Here is a 21,359-nt window from a genome sequence, read left to right on the forward strand (position 1 = left end):
CACACGCCAGGTTGCTGGGACTGCGGCACCAGCCCCTGGCAGCTCCGCGCGGGTGCAGGCGGCGAGCCACGGCTCCGACACCACGGCGCTCCTGCCCGCGCGGGGCAGTCCTCCGCCTGTCCTGAGGCAGCCCTGCCAGCCTTGCGCCGGCCGGCTCGCTCCTGACTGTGGGTCTATCCTGTGGGGCTCCGGAAACTCTCGCAGCGTCCAGAACACAGAAAATAGACTCATCACCTAATTCGCCAGGGAGCCAAAGCGCTGCGGGGACGCGGCGCTGCCTGCCCCCGCTCCTCCCCCCCCGCCCCCCCCCGCCCGGGCTCGGGCAGCCTCTTGGAGTCACACAGCACCCCCCTCCCACCCCCGGCAGACAAAGGGCCCGGGCAAACTCGCCGCCCGGCCTCCTTGCGCTCCGGGGAGGCGGCGGCGCCCGCGGTGGATCGCGCAAGGAGGCGCGCGCGGGGCAAGGAGCCGCGGCCGCGGGAGCGCGGTCCCGGAAAGAGCCGCGAGATGCGCCTTACTCACATCTGCTGCTGCTGCCTCCTTTACCAGCTGGGGGTCTTGTCGAATGGGATCGTTTCAGGTAAGTTCTCCCGAGACTTTGGGCTTGCTTTCCAACTTCCCCGGCGGAAACCGAGAACGCACGGGCGGGCAGGGCTGGTGCAGCCGGTGCGCGGCGAGCAGGGCTCAGTAGGTAGCAATAAAAAGCGTGCGGGTGCAGATGAAAGGGTCACGCTCGCGAGCGAAGTGCACTTCTCTCGACCTCATTTTAAACATCCTGGCGTGGTCAGCCTTCCTCTAATGAGAGGAGAAATCTTTGCAAAGGTACGATTACAGCACCTAGAGGAAAATGGGGAAGTACAGAAATTGATAGCGACGCTTTGCTCTGACATACACTTAAGAAAATAATTTATCTGTGTTGGAGTCTTTGCACTGGGTTACCTTCAACAACCAAGTGCTGTCACCAAACTTTGCTGCCCCACTCCGTCACCCCTCCCCCCATATAATCGTACTTTTATTTTGAAAATGCCGGGGTTTGTAATCTGATCGCAAGGCTTCAGGGGTTGCAAGAGTTTCAGGGGCTAGACGGGTGGTCTCCGGCGCATTAACACGAGAGCCTTGTGTCTGAACCGAGTGTGAGCCTGGGAATGCTTGTGCTACTGGAACCGCGGCACTTTAAGCCCCGCACTTCTCTGTCTGCCCCGCCCGCAGGGCTGCAGTTCACCCCCGACCGCGAGGAGTGGGAAGTCGTGTTTCCTGCACTCTGGCGCCGGGAGCCGGTGGATGCGGCGGGCGGCAGCGGGGGCAGCGCGGACCCGGGCTGGGTGCGCGGCGCTGGGGGCGGCGGAGGCGCCCGAACTCAGGCGGCCGGCAGCTCCCGCGAGGTGCGCTCGGTGGCCCCGGCGCCGCCGGGCGAGCCCGCCGAGGGCCATTCCGCACCCCGGCCCCGACCTCGGCCGCCGTCGCCGCCAGCGGGCGAGGAGGACGAGGAGTTCGAATCGCAGGAGCTGCCGCGGGGATCCGGCGGGGCTGCCGCCCTGTCCCCGGGCGCCCCGGCCTCGTGGCAGCCGCCGCCCCCACAGCCACCCCCGTCTCCTCCCCCGGCCCAGGAAGCCGAGTCGGACGGTGACGAGGTACTGCTGCGGATCCCGGCCTTCTCCCGGGACCTGTACCTGCTGCTCCGGAGAGATGGCCGCTTCCTGGCGCCGCGCTTCGCGGTGGAGCAGCGGCCGAGTCCGGGCCCCGTCCCGACGCTGGCAGCAGCGGCCCGGCGCCCTCCGGCGCCGCCCGACGCCTCCTGCTTCTACACCGGGGCGGTGCTGCAGCACCCTGGCTCGCTGGCCTCTTTCAGCACCTGTGGAGGTGGCCTGGTAAGCGCTCTTCCTTCCCCAGCTTTCCACTTTCCCGCCACTCCTCCCTCTCCCCTTAGAGACCGGGCTGGTTTGCATGTACCCTGAACTTCATTCACCGTAGTCTGCACCACGCAGTAGTGCCTTCCATTTACCTCCCGCTGAACATCTCCAAGGCATTCAGTGAATCGGAAGGCTAAGGGGATGCATTAACAGCCTTCTCCTATATGGTTACACGTTTCTTCCGGACACGGCATCAAACTGCCTCGGGGTAACTCTTCCTGCTGGTTTTGCTGCTTTGTGTTTTCCAAAATAAGCCCACCACGTGGCTTCTTTTAGGAGTTTGGAAGACAACCAATCTGCTCACTGCGGAATCTTCTCCATGTTTGCCCCCTCCCACCCCACCACTAGTTCCGCATTTATTATCTCCTTTTTTTTTCATGTCCTTCAAAATTGTCAGAACACTGTAATCCTCTAGGGAGTTACATTCTGACAGCTGTCTACAATTTAAACACACGCACAGCCACACTGGACACCTGTTCAGTGTTCTGTGAGGGACAGGAGTTGAGAAGTAACTGAAAGATTCCGAGCTGCGGAGTCATCCATGACCTTAGAACCCAGTCAGTATGCAAAGGGTCATGCATGATTCTATGGGTTAACTCTCCGTTTGTGAGGTTTGCATTTCATTTGGCAGTAGTTGGCTTTCCTGTTGTCCACTCCACAGAAGAAAGTAGTAGGGTTGGGAGCCTTGCCTAGAGGCCTGTTGGAACTGCAAAGTAAAACTCATTTGCTGTATCTGAACAGTAGAGATCATCATTGGATTTTCCCTCCTCTGTCTTGACCCACGTTTTGGGAAAATTGTTACCTCCTGTAAGTTGGCCTTTACTTTGTGGTGAAGTATACATAACATGAAATTTACCATTTTAACCGCTGGTAGATGTACAGTTCACGGGCAGTAAGTACATCCACCTTATTATGGGGGCATCACCATTGTGGCCTTTATTTACTGGTTTAAGGCAAAACCCACAAGATATTGAAAACACTAATGTGATTTGTGGCTTCATTCTGCCATTTCTAGTGAGCCATTGATGAAGTCCACAAGGACTTGCCTGAAAGCAACCTGCTCGTTGGTAGAAAAACCCAATAGTAATGGAGAGCAGAAAATATCAGTGCAATCAAAACCACCCAAAGCCATGAAGTGGAAAAAGATGGTTAAAAATCCAGACAAAATGAAACTGGAAATTTTTACCTATGCCCTCCTAAGGTCTCATAGTCAAATGATGTAAATTGCTGGACAGGGCTATATTTTACCAGATGCTCATAATGATGAATATTCAAATATGGACATTTGTAGCCATGAGTGAAAAAAGTTGGCATGGAAAAATTACATGAAAAGCTTTTAAAAATGTTTTTTGTGGAACTGATGTTTGAACACTTCACTGGGGGAAACATTTTGTGGGGATTTCATTGTCCACTAGTTTTTGGCTAGAGATTAAATAATTACATATAGAAAGTTCCTGGTGTGGTAGAAGCAATAGGGGATAAAGCATTTCACTGTGTTGAAATGTGGGCTTTTGGTCAGATTTTCCAAATGAGCTATGCCTTCTCTCCATACTTAAGGGAGCAAAGTTAAAATTATGAGTAGGTTTTTCATAGACTGAACAGGAGTTTGACATACCTCCCTGTTTATCATGTTGGACTTTTGCTCACTTTTCCTATTAGCCACATATGTATATGTTCTGAACTGGGAAGTCTTTGTTATTGAGGAAATCTGACGTTGCCAGCAATACAGTATAGCAGTCAGACTTTTGAGTAAAAAGTTAGGCAGATAGCCAAGAAGAGTACGTTTGTTACTCCAGACTCTACCATGCCAGCCCTTTTTCCCTTATGAGGGTGAATTAGGAAAGAGAGCATAATTTGTTATCTGAGCTCTGACATTGGCTTGTACTCTGACAATTGACAAGTCTTACCTCTCTGGGCTTCAGTGTTCATTAGTAAAATTAGAGGTTTGAATGGTTTAATTAAAAACTGGAGGATAGAATTACAATTCTATTAGATGTTAAATGTTTCCTACATCCTACATTGGGGACTTACAGATTAGGAGAAAGACATTATACACAAGTGGTTATGACACAGGTATCCTTGGGACAGTGACATGATGAATCAAATCTTATGCCTGAGGTAAAATCCAGTTTGGGGAGTCAGGGAAGGCTTCCCAAAGCAGACAGAATTTAACAGAGTTTTGAAGCATCAGGAGGCATTACCCAAGTAGTATGGGGCTGAAGAGTGTTTTGGGTAGAGGAGTGATGTTGAAGATTTAAAAGTGCACACTTACCAAAGGAATGAAAATAAGAATCTCCTATGATTAAGGCCAGAAGGTGCAATAAGGGGAAATGATCCTAAAATGTCTGGTGAGATCAGACCTCAAAAGCCTTGTCTGCTGGAATACAGGCTTTTTCTAACTATTGATTATCAAACGGCTATGTACTTGCTCTTTTGTATTTCCAGAATTCTGTGATCCTGTAATTCTAATGTGGGGAGTCATGGTGACTTTCTATAGGGGTGAATTATTTATAAATGCAACGGCTTTTCTTTTGCAACAGTTTTTTTTTCTTTCCTTCTCAGTAAGTAAAAGCTTTCTGATTATTAGTTGCTTAGAAAAGAGCAGATAACTAAGTCTGCCTTCCCCCACCTCCTCTCAGCAGCTAGTTTTGCCTTCTGGTGCCTGAACTCAATGCCTTTTGGATTACTACATATTTGAAAAGATCCCAAACTCTCTATCAAAGGAAATAGATCATCAGCTATCCAGGATTGCAAAGTGGTAAACATTTATAAGGTTGGCCAATTCATTCTCCAGATATCAGTCTAACTTGTGCTGTGAAAGGAAAAGTGCTAGAATAGATATTTTGGGTACATGGCTAGGTGATGCCTCTTCAAAGTATTTAATCTTTCTGGATCTCGTTTTTCCTATTTACAAAATGCGCAAATTCTATTTGTCTAGCAACTGATATATGAAGTATTCTTACTATTTCTGTTTGAAGTGTTCTATTTCTCTTTCCCCTTATTAGTCTCTAATATTGAACAGTAATCTTATTTCAGCCATATTAGACCCATTAGGTCCATAAAAATCATAATACTAAGCAATTAAACATTTATTGAGCGAGTCTTCTGAGCAAAGTATTGTGCAGATACAGAGAATACAAAAAGAAGATGAAGCAGCCTTGATATGTTTCAGGGAGCTCCCAGCCTGGCTTGTCAGTGACAAATGGCAACAGGGGAATACAATAGTTTGAGATAGGTACAAATGTAGCTATGCCCCAAGTACTTTGGTGGTGCTGTGTTATTCCTTTCTTTCCATGTCCACAGCATTTGCAAGATACCCGGTTTTGAGTTAGGCACCCAGTAAAAACCACTGAATAAAATGCAGCATGTGTAATACTTTATTTTGTTTTAAATTACAATCTCTAAAAATTAAAATACAAAAAAGCAACAAATTAATTTAAAAAAAATTTTTTAATGTTTATTTATTTTTGAGAGAGAGAGAGAGAGCATGAACAGGGGAGGGGCAGAGAGAGGAGGAGACACAGAATCCAGAGCAGGCTCCAGGCTCTGAGCTGTCAGCACAGAGCCTGACGCAGGGCTCAAACTCACGAACTGCAAGATCATGACCTGAGCCAAAGTCAGACACTCAACGGACTGAGCCACCCAGGCATCCCCAAATTAATTTTTATGAAAGAGTGCAACAATGATGTTGGCTCAAAATTAACACATTGTGGTTTGTTTGTTTGTTTGTTTTTAAAGCACACCTAAGGAGGTGTGCTAAACTAAACTAGATCGGTACACAATTGCCTATGGTTCCCTTTAAATGGACTATGGAAATGATTATCACTAATATTGGGATTATTCTTCCAGGATTATAAAGAGTGACTACTAAAACTGTATGCACTTAATTTTTAAGTTTTATACAGTAATTGTTTTGATTAGGTCTTTATACAGAATCTGCTGCCCTGTATAAATTCAATTTTTTTTGGCAGTTTATGCCTTTTTTTTTAATCCCACACTATCTGATGCCACAGCAAGTTATGAACAGAAATATTTTAGGGTATCCATTTCGGCCAAGACACTTTATTGGGTACCAGTACTAAGGCAGGAGGAGAGAGTGTAAGGGGAGGGTCCGGGGAATGCTCATGCAGGAGGGAAACTGGGAAGACAAAATGGAATCGACATCCAAATGAAAAAAGTAAAGATTGCAGATTGACCTCACACATCTATCTTCTTTGTTCAAGCCAAATCTTAGGAATGACAGAAATGATCTTCTCAATAAATCTAAAGCATTATTTTAAAAAAATGCCATTAGACGTGCTGACTATCTCTTGGAAGACTGACAACAGTGTGGACTGGATTAATGGAACACACAGAGACATTAGGAAACATCTGTGAATGGTGGGGGTCCTAACAGAACTGCAGGAACACAGGGAGCAGAAGTGGCACTGGATTTTTTTCATGTCCGGTTATGACAATCCATGGAAGCCAAATGTGTGTGCCTACACAAGGTCAGAGAGGGTAAAAGGCAGAGCCTTCCTGGGCATGTTGGTGACACCAGAGGACACAGGGTCTCCTCCTCCATAGATGATCTGTTGGCACCCTGCATCCAGCAGAACGTCTCAACTCTTTTGCCAAATAACTGGAGGAGTCACAACAGATAGGACAGCAGGGAAACCAAAAACATACGAGCTGACACCCACGAATCTAAGAAAATGAACCATATAAAGGAGAGTCCTCAAACTCTGGCAAGTTAATACATGAGGCAACAAAATTAATAGAATAAATAAGTGGGGCGCCTGGGTGGCTCAGTTGATTAAGCGTCCGACGTCAGCTCAGGTCATAATATTGTGGGTTGTGAGTTCGAGCCCCACGTGAGTCTCTATGCTGACAGCGGAATCTGTACTCTGCTTGGAATTCCGTGTCTCCCTCTGTCTCTGCCCCTCCCCCGCTCACACACTGTCTCTCTCTCTCTCTCTCTCTCTCAAAAATAAACATTAAAGAAAAACTTAAAAAAAAAAGAATAGATAAGATACTTTAATGGAAGTATAAGAATGGATATATATTCATGGAAAAAGTAAATTTAAAACATACAGCAACAGCTGCTATCCAGAATAAATGACTAGATACAATGGATCTAAAAATAAGTGGTTATTAGAATTAAAAACTCCATCCGTGAATTGACAAGTACATTTCTAACCTAGAAAATCAAGCCCAGAAATTATCCCAGAACATAATATAAATGTTCAATCAAATGGGTCCACAATATGAAAGAAAAGTTGTGAGCCATGAATCATAGATCTAGATGCTTCAAATTTAATAGCAGTTAACTTTTAGAAATAAGTGAAAGGGTGGGATTTTTTTGTGTGTGAATGTACTATAATTTTTTTCACCAATGTTCTGTTGTTTCCAATTTTTCATTTTTATAAGTAAGTCCATGTTTATCATTGGATAAACTTTGCACACATATCTGATTCTTTACTTCTACCCATTTAAAGGATAGAATTTTTTAAATGAATGCAAAGTACCCTAAACATTTTATTCTAATTTAAATCACACACACACACACATACATATATATGTGTGTGTGTGTGTGTGTGTGTGTGTGTGTGTATACATTTTATATATATATATATATATATATATATATATATTTATATTTATCAGCCAAGCTTTGGATGTGAGGCCAGATACTTTGAATGTAGGTCAGATAACTGGTATTCCAGGTGAGCCTTACTCAGCATGCATACAAACCAATTCCCAATATAGGTTTCTATATTTGGAAGAAAAACTGAAGACAAATCCAACTGACTTCTAAATGTTTCAGATCTTTTACAATTGTTTCATCCCAAATAAAATTAGAGCAGTTTTCTTTTAGAGACTTACCTTTCTCAAGTTTTTCCAAAATTTTCATGGAAGCAAAGACGCCTTTACACTCCTATTTCACTGCTAAATATTTAGTGTTCGATTAGATTACATGATTACAAATGTTGTACCTATGTGAGTTCAAACAGATGCAGCTGATTCTTGGTAAACATCCAGGCTGATTGGTGGAAATAATTGCATGCAGCAAGACAAGGGAGGAATCTACTAGCTTTGCACATTCTGCATGTGGCATGCCTCAGTGATCATATTTTCTAGATGGCGTGTAGAGTGTTATTTAATTCAATGATTCGAGTTGATTTGCTGATGTAACCAATAATGGTTAGGTAGAGGTTAGCAGAGTTTGTTTTTTTTTTTCTTTTGTATCATAATCTCATTTCCAGTGATACAGGAAGACATGCACCTTCAGATAGAAGGATGCATCACCAAGCTCAGAGAAGCATAAGTACAGACCCATACCTAGACACATTGTGGGAGAATATTAGAAAGTCAAAGAGAAAATTCTACAAGCTTAATAAAGGAATGATGATCTATGATGGAATGAATGTCACATGGACGCCAGAGGATCATGAGTTGAGTGCTTCAGAGTTCTGATGAAATGTGATTTTGAATCCTGTACTCAGCCAAACTACCATTCAACTTTTTTTCAAGTTCTTATTTAAATTCCAGGTAGTTAACATCCAGTGTATCATTACTTTCAGGTGTAGAATTTAGTGATTCATCACTTACATACAACACCCAGTGCTCATCCCAATTGCCTCCTTAATTCCCATCACCTATTTTACCCATCCCCACCCCCCCCCACCTTCCCTCTGGTAACCATATTTGTTCTCAATAGTTAAGAGCCAAACTACCATTCAAACCTAAAGGCAAAATGTAATCATTTTCAAAATTATAACAATTCAAACTTTACCAAACAGAACCCCCAAAAAGATATGCAATGAAGTCTTCTTCCAACACTTTTTCTCCATTTTTTACTATATTCCTTCCTAGATGTAGGTAGGGTTATTAGTTTCCACTGTAAGATCTAGAAGCAGTTGATGCATAAGCAAATAAATATGTATATATCAATTTATAGCTTTTAAGTCTACATTATTGATACACATACACATGTGTGCACAGAGAGATTCCTCTTTCTTTTTTGGGTAGTTTCATTTTGTGTGATTGCAAGTACATTCCATAATGTATTTAGTCAGTTTGGTGTTGATGAACATTTGATTGATTCTAATGTTTTCCTATTATGAACAGTGCTAAATAAATAAGACTCTGTAGAAATGCCATTTTGCCTATGTAATGTAACTCTTTGTCAAAGGGCATGGATATTGGTAATTTGGGGTGATGTTGCCTGATTGTACCCCACAGAGGTGGTATTACTTTATATTCTCAGGCCAGCAGAATATAAGAGTATATATTTCCCCTGTGCTTTTGCTGGTATGGGTGTTACTAAAGATATTAATATTGGTGAAATCTAATAGGAATATTATCTGAATATAGATTTAATTGATAGTTTTTGTGTATTTTTGGTGAGGCTGCGCATGTTTTCATGTTTTTATTCTTCTTTTCCTATAAATGTACTGTTCATATCTTGTACTAACTTTTTAAAAGTTTAATTGATTTATTTTGAGAGAGAGAGAGAACATGAGTGGGAAAGGGGCAGAGAATCCCAAGCAGGCTCCGCACTGTGAGCGCAGAGCTGGACGTGGGGCTTGAACTCACAAACCAGGAGATCATGATCTGAGACAAAACCGAGAGTTGGACACTTAACTGACTGAACTACTCAGGCATCCCTTCTATTCATTTTTCTATTAGAGTTTTAGTCTTTTTCATTTCTAATTCCAGAGTTCTTTTTGTATTAGTGTTTTGAAAAGATAAATGTTAATAACAAAATAATACATGCTGAGTATAGAAAGTTTAGAAAATATACAAAATATATTATCTGTTAACTTACCATCCATAAATAGTCACTTTTTAGTGTATATGCAAAAGGGGAAACATAAATATCAAGTAAACATTCACAATTATTTTCAAATTTATTGGTAAGCTAGTAAAAGCGAATTTCCTCAAACATCATTTCTGGTTCATTAGATTGGCACAAATTATGCAAACTAATAATATCCAGGGCCGATGCTTGGGGAACACCTTATCTTATACATTGTAGGAGAGCTAATTGTGAGAGCCTTTTGTATTGTATGTACTTACATTTTAAATGTGCTTACCCTTCTTTTCAGGAATATTCATATGTGTGCAGAAGATTTACATATAAGCCTACTCATTGCAGTGTTGTTTTTAAGAGCAGAACATTATAAGTATTCATTGTTAGTGGGCTAGTTACATCTATATGTTGTGCTGAATGCCAAAAGAGACCATAAAGAGAAAAGAAATAATTCCTTTCTTCAATGTATTCACAGTCTTAAAGGAGCTGTTTCTCTGCCTCAACTTCTTGACTTCCCTGGGTCCATCACAATTCTCTGATTTAGGAAGTGTTCAGTGTCTTTATTAACTTGAAGAACACATCTCTTTAAGGCATTCTGTGTGGTCTCTGGTTCACAATTCAGAATGGCGTGGATGATGATGGTTCTGCCAGTGGTGATGGATGAGAGAAGTTTCCGTGTGTAGAGTGTGCAGATGCTCCATTCTTATTTAAGGAAACGATACAGTGAATTCCGATAAAATTCTAATAAGAATCATCACACTGATGCATTGACATTGTACATTAAAGGTCAATAAATTCTTTAATCCCGTATTAATGTATGTCTTAATATCTGGAGAGAAGTCAGGCATGGACCAATTTTATGAGAAGAAATTTTGCTTAATAATATTTGCTTCTGGGGCGCCTGGGTGGCTCAGTCGGTTAAGCGGCCAACTTCGGCCCAGGTCATGATCTCGCGGTCCGTGAGTTCGAGCCCCGCGTCGGGCTCTGTGCTGACAGCTCAGAGCCTGGAGCCTGTTTCGGATTCTGTGTCTCCCTCTCTCTGACCCTCCCCCGTTCATGCTTTGTCTCTCTCTGTCTCAAAAATAAATAAACGTTAAAAAAAAATTAAAAAAAAATAATATTTGCTTCTTAAATACTAATATTATGTATTTATTTGAAATTTATTAGCTGACCTATGATATACTTTTTTAAATTCAGGAAGTTCTTTACGGGAGCCTTTAGCTATTTTTATGCAACCCTAAATCAGCACATTTTTATTGAGCTCATGCACAATTCAATTGAGTGTTTCTGCTTACTTGCAATTACATTTTTACCCTGGATGGTTTTATGGGTTTCTGTTTACCAAGTAAAGAATAATGAGAGGAGTTCCAAGTTCCTGATTGACAGGAATTACCTTTAAGTTAGGAAAGTGATCTTGACCTATTTTGAGGCAGTGGGACAAACCAGTAGTCCCTCTTGGATTATGATTTGGGGGGTTTCCTGAAAGGAAATTTTGAGATTCCCTTAGCTAAGCGAGGACCATAACTTGCTTCAGAGTGCATTTAGGGTGCAGCCATGGCCAGCACATCATCTTGTCTCCATCTCATCTTTATTCTCGTGCCAAGCCCTAGACTGAGAGAAGTGAGAAAATGGGAACTAAGCCATTTTAATGCTACCCAGATATTTGTGCAGAATTATTGCATGACAGTGTTGAGATGGCCCTCGGGGGTTAGAGAGTTTTGTACTTGACTTTTCCAACAAGAGAAACTCCATTTCATTTCATAATTAATGTGCACATATCTGTAATAAATTATTAACTGTTTAGGCTTTCATTCAGAGGAGCAGGGAGGGAATGGAGCTGATGAGCCCAGGCCAGTTTTGGCATTATTTAACATCTTCTACTTTCCTGTTGCTTTCCAGTAAAAAAAAAAAAAAAAAAAAAAAACAACAAAAAAAACCAAAAAACCTCAGCATTTGTTTTTTCTTCACAAGCACATAAAGATGTTTTGCCCCAGGATTTCTTTTTTTCTTTCTTTCTTTCTTTCTTTCTTTCTTTCTTTCTTTCTTTCCCCTTACTTCTGCCTGGCTTCGTTTAAAATACATGACTACTAATAAATAACTAAACTAAACTAAAATATAATAGAATAAAATACATAACCACTTACTGCAGTGAGCCTACGTCACTGGCTCTTTGCTCACCCTTCTCGGTGCTCTCTTTCTTAAAGCCTGGTGTGCAGACAGCTTTATCAAAATCATGGTAGTGGGAGTGAGACTGAGGGAGTTGGGAATTCTCCATTTATATCAGAATCCCATACTGGGCCTCAAACTCAAGAAATGCATTTTAAAAGAATCCAAGGTAATTCTTGTGCAAGCTAGTATTTGAGGGCAGCCATTCGAATTTTAAGTGCTTTGAAAACTCCAGCACTCAGGATCTTTAATGACTAGATTTACATCCACCAAACTTTACACCCTAGGTGTCTTGAATGAATTTTAATACTCTTTGGTAGCTCTTATAGTGAACTTGGATACCTTCTGTCCTTCCCTTTAATATCCTCCTAGGAACCCACTCAGATGCCATTGAGCTGGAAAGGATTTTATGGATTTCAAATCGTTATTAAACAAGCTATAAATGTGAACTAGTTGGGAGGGGGTATAATGGGACCTTTATGCCAGGATGAATGTTTTCCTGCTCTTTAGGTGAAAAAGTATACAGAACCTGAAACCTGTTTCCCATTCCAGAATTTGGAAGTCAACAAAGGCTAAATTACTACAAACTGTCATCAACAGTTTTCTGGGTAATCTAGCAGGACACTTACCCCACATGTTTTACAATACTTATTGTAATGAAATAAAGTTTATCAGCAACGAAGGAAGAAACATTCCTTCATACTGAAAGGGGCCTCCCTTGGCAGCAAGTTTAGATGTGGATACGTGAAGGCTGAGGCTCATTGTAGAGGAATATTAGAAAATCATTGAGAAAATTATAAACTTTTTGTGAGGTTACCTACCCTAGAATCGCAATGTAGTGTGGTCAGGTTAAGAGGACCTTGGAGATGTGTAAGGATCAAAGGGTAAGCTATCTCAAATGGCAGAAATAAAATGACAAGTCTTTTTTTTTTTTTTTAATTTTTTTTTCAACGTTTATTTATTTTTGGGACAGAGAGAGACAGAGCATGAACGGGGGAGGGGCAGAGAGAGAGGGAGACACAGAATCGGAAACAGGCTCCAGGCTCTGAGCCATCAGCCCAGAGCCCGACGCGGGGCTCGAACTCGCGGACCGCGAGATCGTGACCTGGCTGAAGTCGGACGCTTAACCGACTGCGCCACCCAGGCGCCCCTAAAATGACAAGTCTTATCTACTTGTTCACATTCTATGAACTGGGATGTCAAGAGTACTGTAAAACTCATTAGAATTTGCAGTCAAAACACATTAACCTGTTAAGAGGAATGGCCAGGCAGATAATTGTGTCAACTAATCTGATAGGTGCAAATGGTGTATTTTCCTTATTACTTGGCTTCGAATGTATATAAGTAACATGTGATAGCTACATTTTCATGATAAAAGTATTATATTATCAGCAAATATTTTAGTGTGCCCAGTTCATAGACAGGCAGGTCAGTTATTGAGCGAGGAACTTACCTATATAATTAGCATAGGGTCTTTGTGTTGTTTGCTGACTCTGGTTGTATGCTTGCAGATACAATAAATAGCGTTTCAATATTTTATAATAAGAAAATAGAAAGTTTGAGCCATTTATTATGGAACTAACAGTTATGCATAAATATAACTAACAAAGTATAATGTCTGAGTGATTCACTGTGGAGATATCTGTTAATAAATTGAATTTAGTGTCCTGTTTTGTCTACTAATGTAGATACTTCCTGTGTCTCTGTAGATCTCCATCCAATTAGAATTTTGTCAGTTCAAAATATGTGGTTCTAATTAGTAATGTTTTAAAAAGTATTGAATTGGTATCTTTCTTTAAAATTTATTTGAGAGAGAGCACATGCATGCACACGCAAGTCGAGGAGAGACAGAGAGGGAGAGAGAGAATCCCAAGCAGACTCCATGCTGTCAGTGCAAATTGTGATGAGGGGATCCATCCCACAAATCTGTGAGATTGTAACCTGAGCCAAAATTAAGAGCAGGGCACTTAACCGAATGAGCTACCCAGGCACCTACAATCAGTGTCTAGGTTGGAAGTTCCTATATAAGAATTTTTCTAAGTACAATCTAATTGTTTGTCATTAGTGAGATAGATTCATGAATGTGCCAAGCTGATTTTTCTAGGGTAAATCCTTATATGTAATGTAACATAAAGGACATTGTGAATGTTTTTTTCTATTATCTTTTTTCTGGTATGACTTATAGACCCTAAAATTCATTCAAATGTACAATGCAGTGACTTCAAGTACATTCACAGAATTGTGCAGCCATCACTGCTCTCCAGTTTTAGAACATTTCCATCACCCCTTTCACTCCTACACATTTGTGGTCACTCTGTTCCTACCCCCAGTCTCAGGCAACCACTAATCTAATTTCTGTTTCAATACATTGCCTTTAATTTCATATACATGAAAACATATAAAATTCAGTCTCATGTCTAACTTATTAAACTTTGTGTAATGTTTGTGAAGCTTATCTGTGTGGTCTCATGAATCAGTAGTTCATTTTTTTTTCTTGCTGAATAATAAGCCATTGTTGATATAACACCGCATTTTGTTTATCCGTTCATAAGTTGTGGACATTTGGATTGTTTCCACTCTTTCACTATTATGAATAATAGTTAATATGAACAGTCATTGTGTAGATATATATATATATACACACATATATATACATATATATATATATATGTGTGTGTGTGTGTGTGCATATATATATATTCATTCCCAAAGATAGACATCTAGGAGTGGAATTGCTAGGTCATATGGTAAATTTACATTTAATATTTTTGGAACTGGGCAAATTCTTTTAGAAAGTATTGCATCACTTTGCATTCCCATCAGCAATGTATTAGGATTCCAGTTTCTCCACATCCTTAACAACACTTATTATTGTCTGTTTATGATTATAACTAATCATGTGGCTCCACAGTGGGATCTTTTTGTGGTTTTGATTTGCATTTATCTGGTGCCAATGTTGAGTATCTTTTCATGTGCTGTCCCGTAGCCATTCATAAATCATCTTTGGTGAAATGTTTACTCTGATCTTTTGAGTATTTTAAATTAGATTTTTAAAAAATCTTTCTAGTATTTGGTTTTAAGAGTTCTTTATATACTTGGGTATAAATCTTTTGTCAGACATATGATTTGCTAATGTTTTCTTCCAGTCTGTGTGTTTCTGATCAGTTTTTTAATGGTGTCTTCTAAAGCTAATCTTTATACATTTTGAAAAAAAAATCCAGTATCATTTTTTTCTTCATCAAATGTACTTTGGCTTTGGTGTCTAATAACTCTGTGTCTAACTCAAAGTTGCCTAGTCTTTCTCCCATAGCTTGCTTAGGTGTTCTTCCATACTTTTGGTTTTCATATTTAGGTCTGTGACTTACTTTGAGTTAGTTTTTCTGTATGGTGTGAGGTCAGGGGTTCAAATTAATCTCTTTGCGTGTATATATCCAATTTTCTCTCCACACCATTTACTGGAAAGATTATTCTTTTCTCATGAAATGCCATAGGAAATTTTGTCAAAAGTCAACCATAAATGCAAGTTTACATTTGAATTGTTAATACTGTTTGTTATATATATGTTTATCCTTATCTCTCTCTCTCTTTCTCTCTATCAATATTTATTCTTATGTCAATACCATACAGTCTTGATTTATGTAACTTTATAATATGTTTTGAATTTGGGAACTTTAAGTTTGATTTCTTTTTAAAAAATGTTTTGCCTATTCTCTATCCTTTGCATTTCTATACAAATTTTAGCATGAGATTGTAATTTGTCAATGTAGAGTCTGCTGGATCTTTGATAGGAATTGTATTTAAAGATCGATTTGGGGAGCATTTCCATCTTAAACAACACAAAAGTTTTTTTGCTATCTGGAAATTATTATTATGAGAACAATCATTAGGGGAGGTTTTTGAACACCATGTTGACTGATAAAGAACAGAATTAGCTACTGATAGCCCATATTATAGTGCACAATATTTAAAATTAATAAGGATTGATGGGAGCAAGGAAAGCCAGTCATTTGGAGTTATACAAGTAGGGTATACAAAATAGAAGATTTTACAGTTCATGTCTTTGGACGAGTAGGGTGTGAATCTAGGTATCATACTCCAGGACTGCTTCCTATATTCCACTGCTGTGAAAAAGACAAAAGTTGTTAGGGTCAGGGTTCAAATAAACAAATAAATCCAAACAAACCTACAAAATCTAAACCATCCTTTTCAGGAAGTAGGTTTCAGTCACAAACACTCAGAGTTATTCCCTAAATGTAAACTTATATCCAAAATATTGTATGTTTATTTAAACAGAGCCAAGATTTCCAGTATACGGCCTTTTATTAAAAACCAAAGCAGTATGCTTTCTCTGATAATCTGAGTGTAGACAGATGTCTTCCAGCTATAGGAATCATGAGTGAGAAAATGTTAGGATAATAAAGGCCCTTAGATAATGTATTTGTCATTAATTTAATAATGATATAAAAAAGCCTAGGAAAAGATAGAAATACTATATTTAGTTAATTCCAATAGATAATTTTTCACATTTTAGCAGCTGTCACATAGGGGTGTATCAGAAAACTGACAGCATCTTAGAATTGATGAAATTTAATATGAAAGCAAATGTGGACTTGGGGTCATTTTAGGAAGTGAACATTTATGAATGTCTAGTTGCAGCAGTTTTCCAGAAGAAAAACTGGCTCATGAAATAAAAGGTAGTGATATCCAAATAGTTATATTTAAATCTTTGCTGTTGAATAATAATGTAGGGAGATGTACATAGGAAATCTTTACGGTGTTTTTTTTTAAATTTTTTTTTTCAACGTTTATTTATTTTTGGGACAGAGAGAGACAGAGCATGAATGGGGGAGGGGCAGAGAGAGAGGGAGACACAGAATCGGAAACAGGCTCCAGGCTCTGAGCCATCAGCCCAGAGCCCGACGCGGGGCTCGAACTCACGGACCGCGAGATCGTGACCTGGCTGAAGTCGGACGCTTAACCGACTGCGCCACCCAGGCGCCCCTTTACGGTGTTTTTTTAATGTGCTTAAATTTCCTCTGCTTAATTTGACTATATATCAGGATTAAACCAAATTTTCATCCATGTAAACCTTAACTCTTAGCTTTAAGGAATACAATGATGGCCCAAGAATTCTGGTGGAATAGATGCTTTGGAGTGGCCAGTGGAAAATGGACAAGACATATTTACAAATACCACTTGAAATCTGGGTCCAAATTTAAGCTGGTAGAATGGTAAATTAAAGAAATATGTTTGTCTACTAATTTAATTCCCATGATTGCTTATTTTGCATTTTCAGTTCTTTCTCCTTGTCAGGCGTCAAGAGTTTACATAATCTGTGTGAATTGACACAACCTTCCTTGGAGGGAGGGAGAGTCATGAAGGGGGTCAGTGGCTGGAAAGATGAAAGAGGAGAAGCAAACCCACCAGTGCATATTTAGAGTGTGTTTTAAGCTTAAGAATGTGGAAACCCGTTATTTCTATTTGAAATGCTTTTGGAATAACATGCTAAACCATCCCCGGGGACAGTCCAGCGCTGCACATTAATATGGTTTAAGAGAGCTCCAAAGTATTTGCCTATAGTTAGCTCAGTTGTAGTATTTTAGTAAGTGTTCTAATAACTTGGCTGCTCTTGCCCTTGGCTGTGGAGTCTCCACAAGTGTACAGTGTCCAATTTTTGGGTGCGTGGTCACATGGTCTTACGTGTTTTGAACCTATTAATAACTCACCATAGGCTTGTAAGAGAATACATCAGACTCTATATTGGAACTGCATAATCAACTGTCTGCTTAATCCTTCTCTCATTTCTTTCCATTACCTATTCGTCCAGAAGATACACATTCAGTTCTGTTCAGTGCTTATATACCCTCCTACTCCTGTAATTCTGAAATGGATTTTATAATAAATTGATCTTGGAGACTTCAAAAGTATACAATGTAAGTGGAAGAGAAAACAATGGAAGACCACCAGAGTGTTGTAAATGGTTTTTACTGTGATAATAACATAGGTTTTTATAGTACTTTACAGTTTATAAACTGTATTTACAAAAATTTTTTTTAATTTATTTTGAGAGAAAGAGAGAGCATGCATGTGTGCAAGCAGGGGAGGTGCAAAGGGAGAGAGAATCCCAAGCACGCTCCAGTGAGGAGCCCAGTGTGGGACTCAATCTCACTAACTGAACCCTGAGATCACAACCTGAACCAAAATCAAGAGTTGGATGCTTAACTGACTATGCCACCCAGGCGCCCCTACAAAATCTTTTGATTGTGGTATGTGTACACATTTTTAGAAAAGAAGTGACCTGCTAAAACAAATGCATAGGTGTGAATAGCTTTTTGTGCTAGGGCAGTGGCATATAAGAAACATATCCGCGAGAAATGGAAGACGTACTGGACTTTTCCACTAATCCTACCTACAAGGGCAGTAAACAAGTGTTGCCTCCGTCTTTTTTTTTTTTTTATCAAATCAATCAAGAAAAATCAGTGAATAGAATTCTGTTTGCATCAGTTTTTAGAAAGAAAGACCTGAGGCCCAGTATATCATAGCTGTACTTACTGAACACTACTATATGCTATACTCATAAGCATCCTGCCATAGGTATGGCTGATTTCATAGAAACCCACTGAGATACATACTCGCACGTGATTTTATAGAAAAGGATGCTGAAGCTCATGGATATTGTGTAAATCATGCACATCAGGCAGCTGGTAAGGCTGGGAGGTGAAATTCAAAGTCACATCTCTTTTTGTTTGTGTGTGTGTGTGTGTGATGAAATTATTTTGTAGCTTCTGTTTTATTTATCAGAGGCATGTAACATTCACATTGTTTTAATTCTTTGATCCAAGGTATAGGGTGGAGATTGACATGGAGGAGATATAAAAATAGAATTTGATGTGGTAGAAATGATTTTTATTTTTATTATTTAAAAAAAATTTTTTAATGTTTATTTATTTTTGAGAAGAGGGAAACAGAGCATGAGTGGGGGAGGAGAGAGAAAGAGGGAGACACAGAATCTGAAACAGGCTCCAGGCTCTGAGCTGTCAACACAGAGCCTGATGCGGGGCTCGAACTCACGGACTGCAAGATCATGACCTGAGCTGAAGTGCAATGCTTAACTAACTGAGCCACCCAGGTGCCCCTATTTTTATTATTTTTTAAAAATTATTTTTAGAGAGGGAGAGTGTGTGAGCAGGGGAGAGGGGCAAAGGGAGAGAGAGAGAATCTCGAGCAGGCTCTGTCCTCAGTGCAGAGACCAACATAGGGCTTGATCTCACGACCCTGGCATCATGATCTGAGCTGATATCAAGAGTCAAACGCTCAACCCACCTGAGGCACTCTGGTGCCCCACAAATTACTGATTTTTAATGCAACCTGTCTTTCCTTTCTCCTAGTTGCTCTCTTATAGTAGTATTCTTAAAAAAACTAAAGCAAGAAATTAGCACACAGTAGAGGGATTTTCTTTAAAATATGCCTGACAGAGTCCAATACCATAAATACTCCTGGAAGCAAAGAATTCATTAATTTCACTTGCCAGTTTCATTGTTGGAAAATGCAGTTGGAAAATCCTGGCATATCTTGGAAATAATCTTGGTTTTGTTCTTTGGAATACACAGAATGCTGTATCTCTCTTGTGACAGTTGGCAATGACCGTGACAATAGCTACAAATAGAATGATAATTTATGAATCAGTTGGGTTTGGGGCCCTCTACCTTGAGGTGTCTAATAGTTACATGATTCATATTTACAGTAATTCTATCAGGAAGGTGTTACTACACCCATTTTGTTGATCAAGAAGTTGTGTAATATCCCTGAGGTCGTCAAGGAAGCAAGCTTGGAATCAAATCCAGGTCTGCCTGATTTGAAAGCTAATACTCTTCATGTAAGTGGTTTGAAGAGTGAGCTGTGCAGAACTCTAAAGTTTTGAACTGTCATTTCAGAAATGGCCATGTTTCAGGTTTTGGAGTGAAGGGAAATGAAGGGAGTGTGAAGCTAGAAGGTGAGCTCCAGGCTCTTCTAACTTAGGTGTTGTCTGCTCCATTGTTCTCTGTTTAATAGCATGTCATTTTCAAAGAATATTTGGTTTGAAAGGTGTCCCAGGTGGAATAAAAAAGTTTTATTGGAACGCCTGGAACTTTGACTTCCAGCCATCATGAAATGGGAACTACAACATCAGGCAAACTATGTAAAATAATGGTTTTTCAGGCATTGGACAAAGGGTAGCGTGTGGCAGTAATCCCTGAGAGAAAAGAAACCAATGAGCAATCTGTGTGTATGTCCCAGTTTGCAGCCTGAGAGAGGAAAAAACAGAGCCCAGTATTCTTACTGCATTAAAGAGACAAGGTTGGGATTTGAGAGAGGCTGAGGAAACCAGAATTTGCTGAAGTACCAGAGAGGGAGCAGTGCATTTAGGGAGGCTTCAAAATGTGCAGAAGGTTCTTCTGGAGTCTTTGGTTGTGGGACATTCTACTCTCCCACCCCAGAACACACATTATTTTTCCAATGCACACAGGCTATATTTCAATGTAATACCTTATTCTTGGCCATAAAGTAATTCACTGTGAAGTTAAGGGCAGTGAAATAATGCAAAGTAAGTTTTCTTAGTCCAACAAAACTCAAATAGAAATCAATAAGGGAAAGGTCTTTGAAAAATCCTCAAACATTTGGAAATGAAACAATACACTTTTAGGTAACATAGGGGTCAAGGAATAATTCGCAAATTAGAAATTATTGGGAGGTGAATGAAAATGGAATACAACATATCATGATTTGTGGAATGCAGTGAAAGTGGTGCATAGAGGAAATATTTGCATCATGTACATAGAAAAAAATCTCAAATCAATGATCTAGGTATATTCTTGAAGAAATTAAAGGTGAAATAAGGTGAAATAAAAATAAGAGCTGATATCATTGAAGAAAAGACTGGAACAGTAAGAGGGAAAATTAATCAAATCAAAGTCGGTGCATTAAAAAAATAAGAATAATTGATAAACCCCTATTTGTCAAGGAAAAAAGATTAAAACACAAATTTTTCCAGGCGTCTGGGTGGTTCAGTCAGTTAAGTGTTCGACTCTTAATTTTGGCTCAGGTCACGATCTCAGGGTTTGTGAGTTCGAGCCCCACATCAGTCTCCATGCTGACAGCACGGAGCCTGCTTGGGATTCTCTCTCTCCTCCCCAGCTTGTGTTCTCATTCTCTCTCTCAAAAGAAATAAATAAACATAAAAAAAATACAAATTTTTCTTCCCAGAAGAAAGATTAGTAAATCTGAACAGCATTATTTCTAATGAGAAATTGAATTTGTAGTTAAAAACTCTACCGAGGCAAAATCGGCTCACCTCATGATTTCTATCCAACATTTAAGAGGCTTCAGTCATCCAGACATCCTTTTTAGGAGTCAATTTGAATTTTCCCCTCACCTTTTTTGCTTTTCTGTTCCCTGTACGTGGAATGGAAGATACTACATGTGGAGTATTTTGTTCCCTTTTTTTCTCC

General features: G+C 40.0%; 1 protein-coding gene across 1 annotated transcript in view; it reads left to right on the forward strand.

Moving 5' to 3' along the window:
- The first annotated feature begins 498 nt into the window (after positions 1-498).
- ADAMTS19 (ADAM metallopeptidase with thrombospondin type 1 motif 19) overlaps positions 499-21,359 on the forward strand; it is a 248,895-nt gene continuing 228,034 nt past the window's right edge. The window contains exons 1-2 of the mRNA XM_047094684.1: positions 499-580; positions 1,210-1,868. Of these exons, the coding sequence (XP_046950640.1) occupies positions 508-580; positions 1,210-1,868 (732 nt within the window). The 5' untranslated portion in view covers positions 499-507. The remainder of the gene's footprint in view (positions 581-1,209; positions 1,869-21,359) is intronic.

The sequence above is a fragment of the Lynx rufus genome, unplaced genomic scaffold (assembly GCF_022079265.1).
Source record: "Lynx rufus isolate CCGP_SWC_20201006 ecotype Redwood Valley unplaced genomic scaffold, mLynRuf1.p SCAF_1, whole genome shotgun sequence".
Taxonomy (NCBI): domain Eukaryota; kingdom Metazoa; phylum Chordata; class Mammalia; order Carnivora; family Felidae; genus Lynx; species Lynx rufus.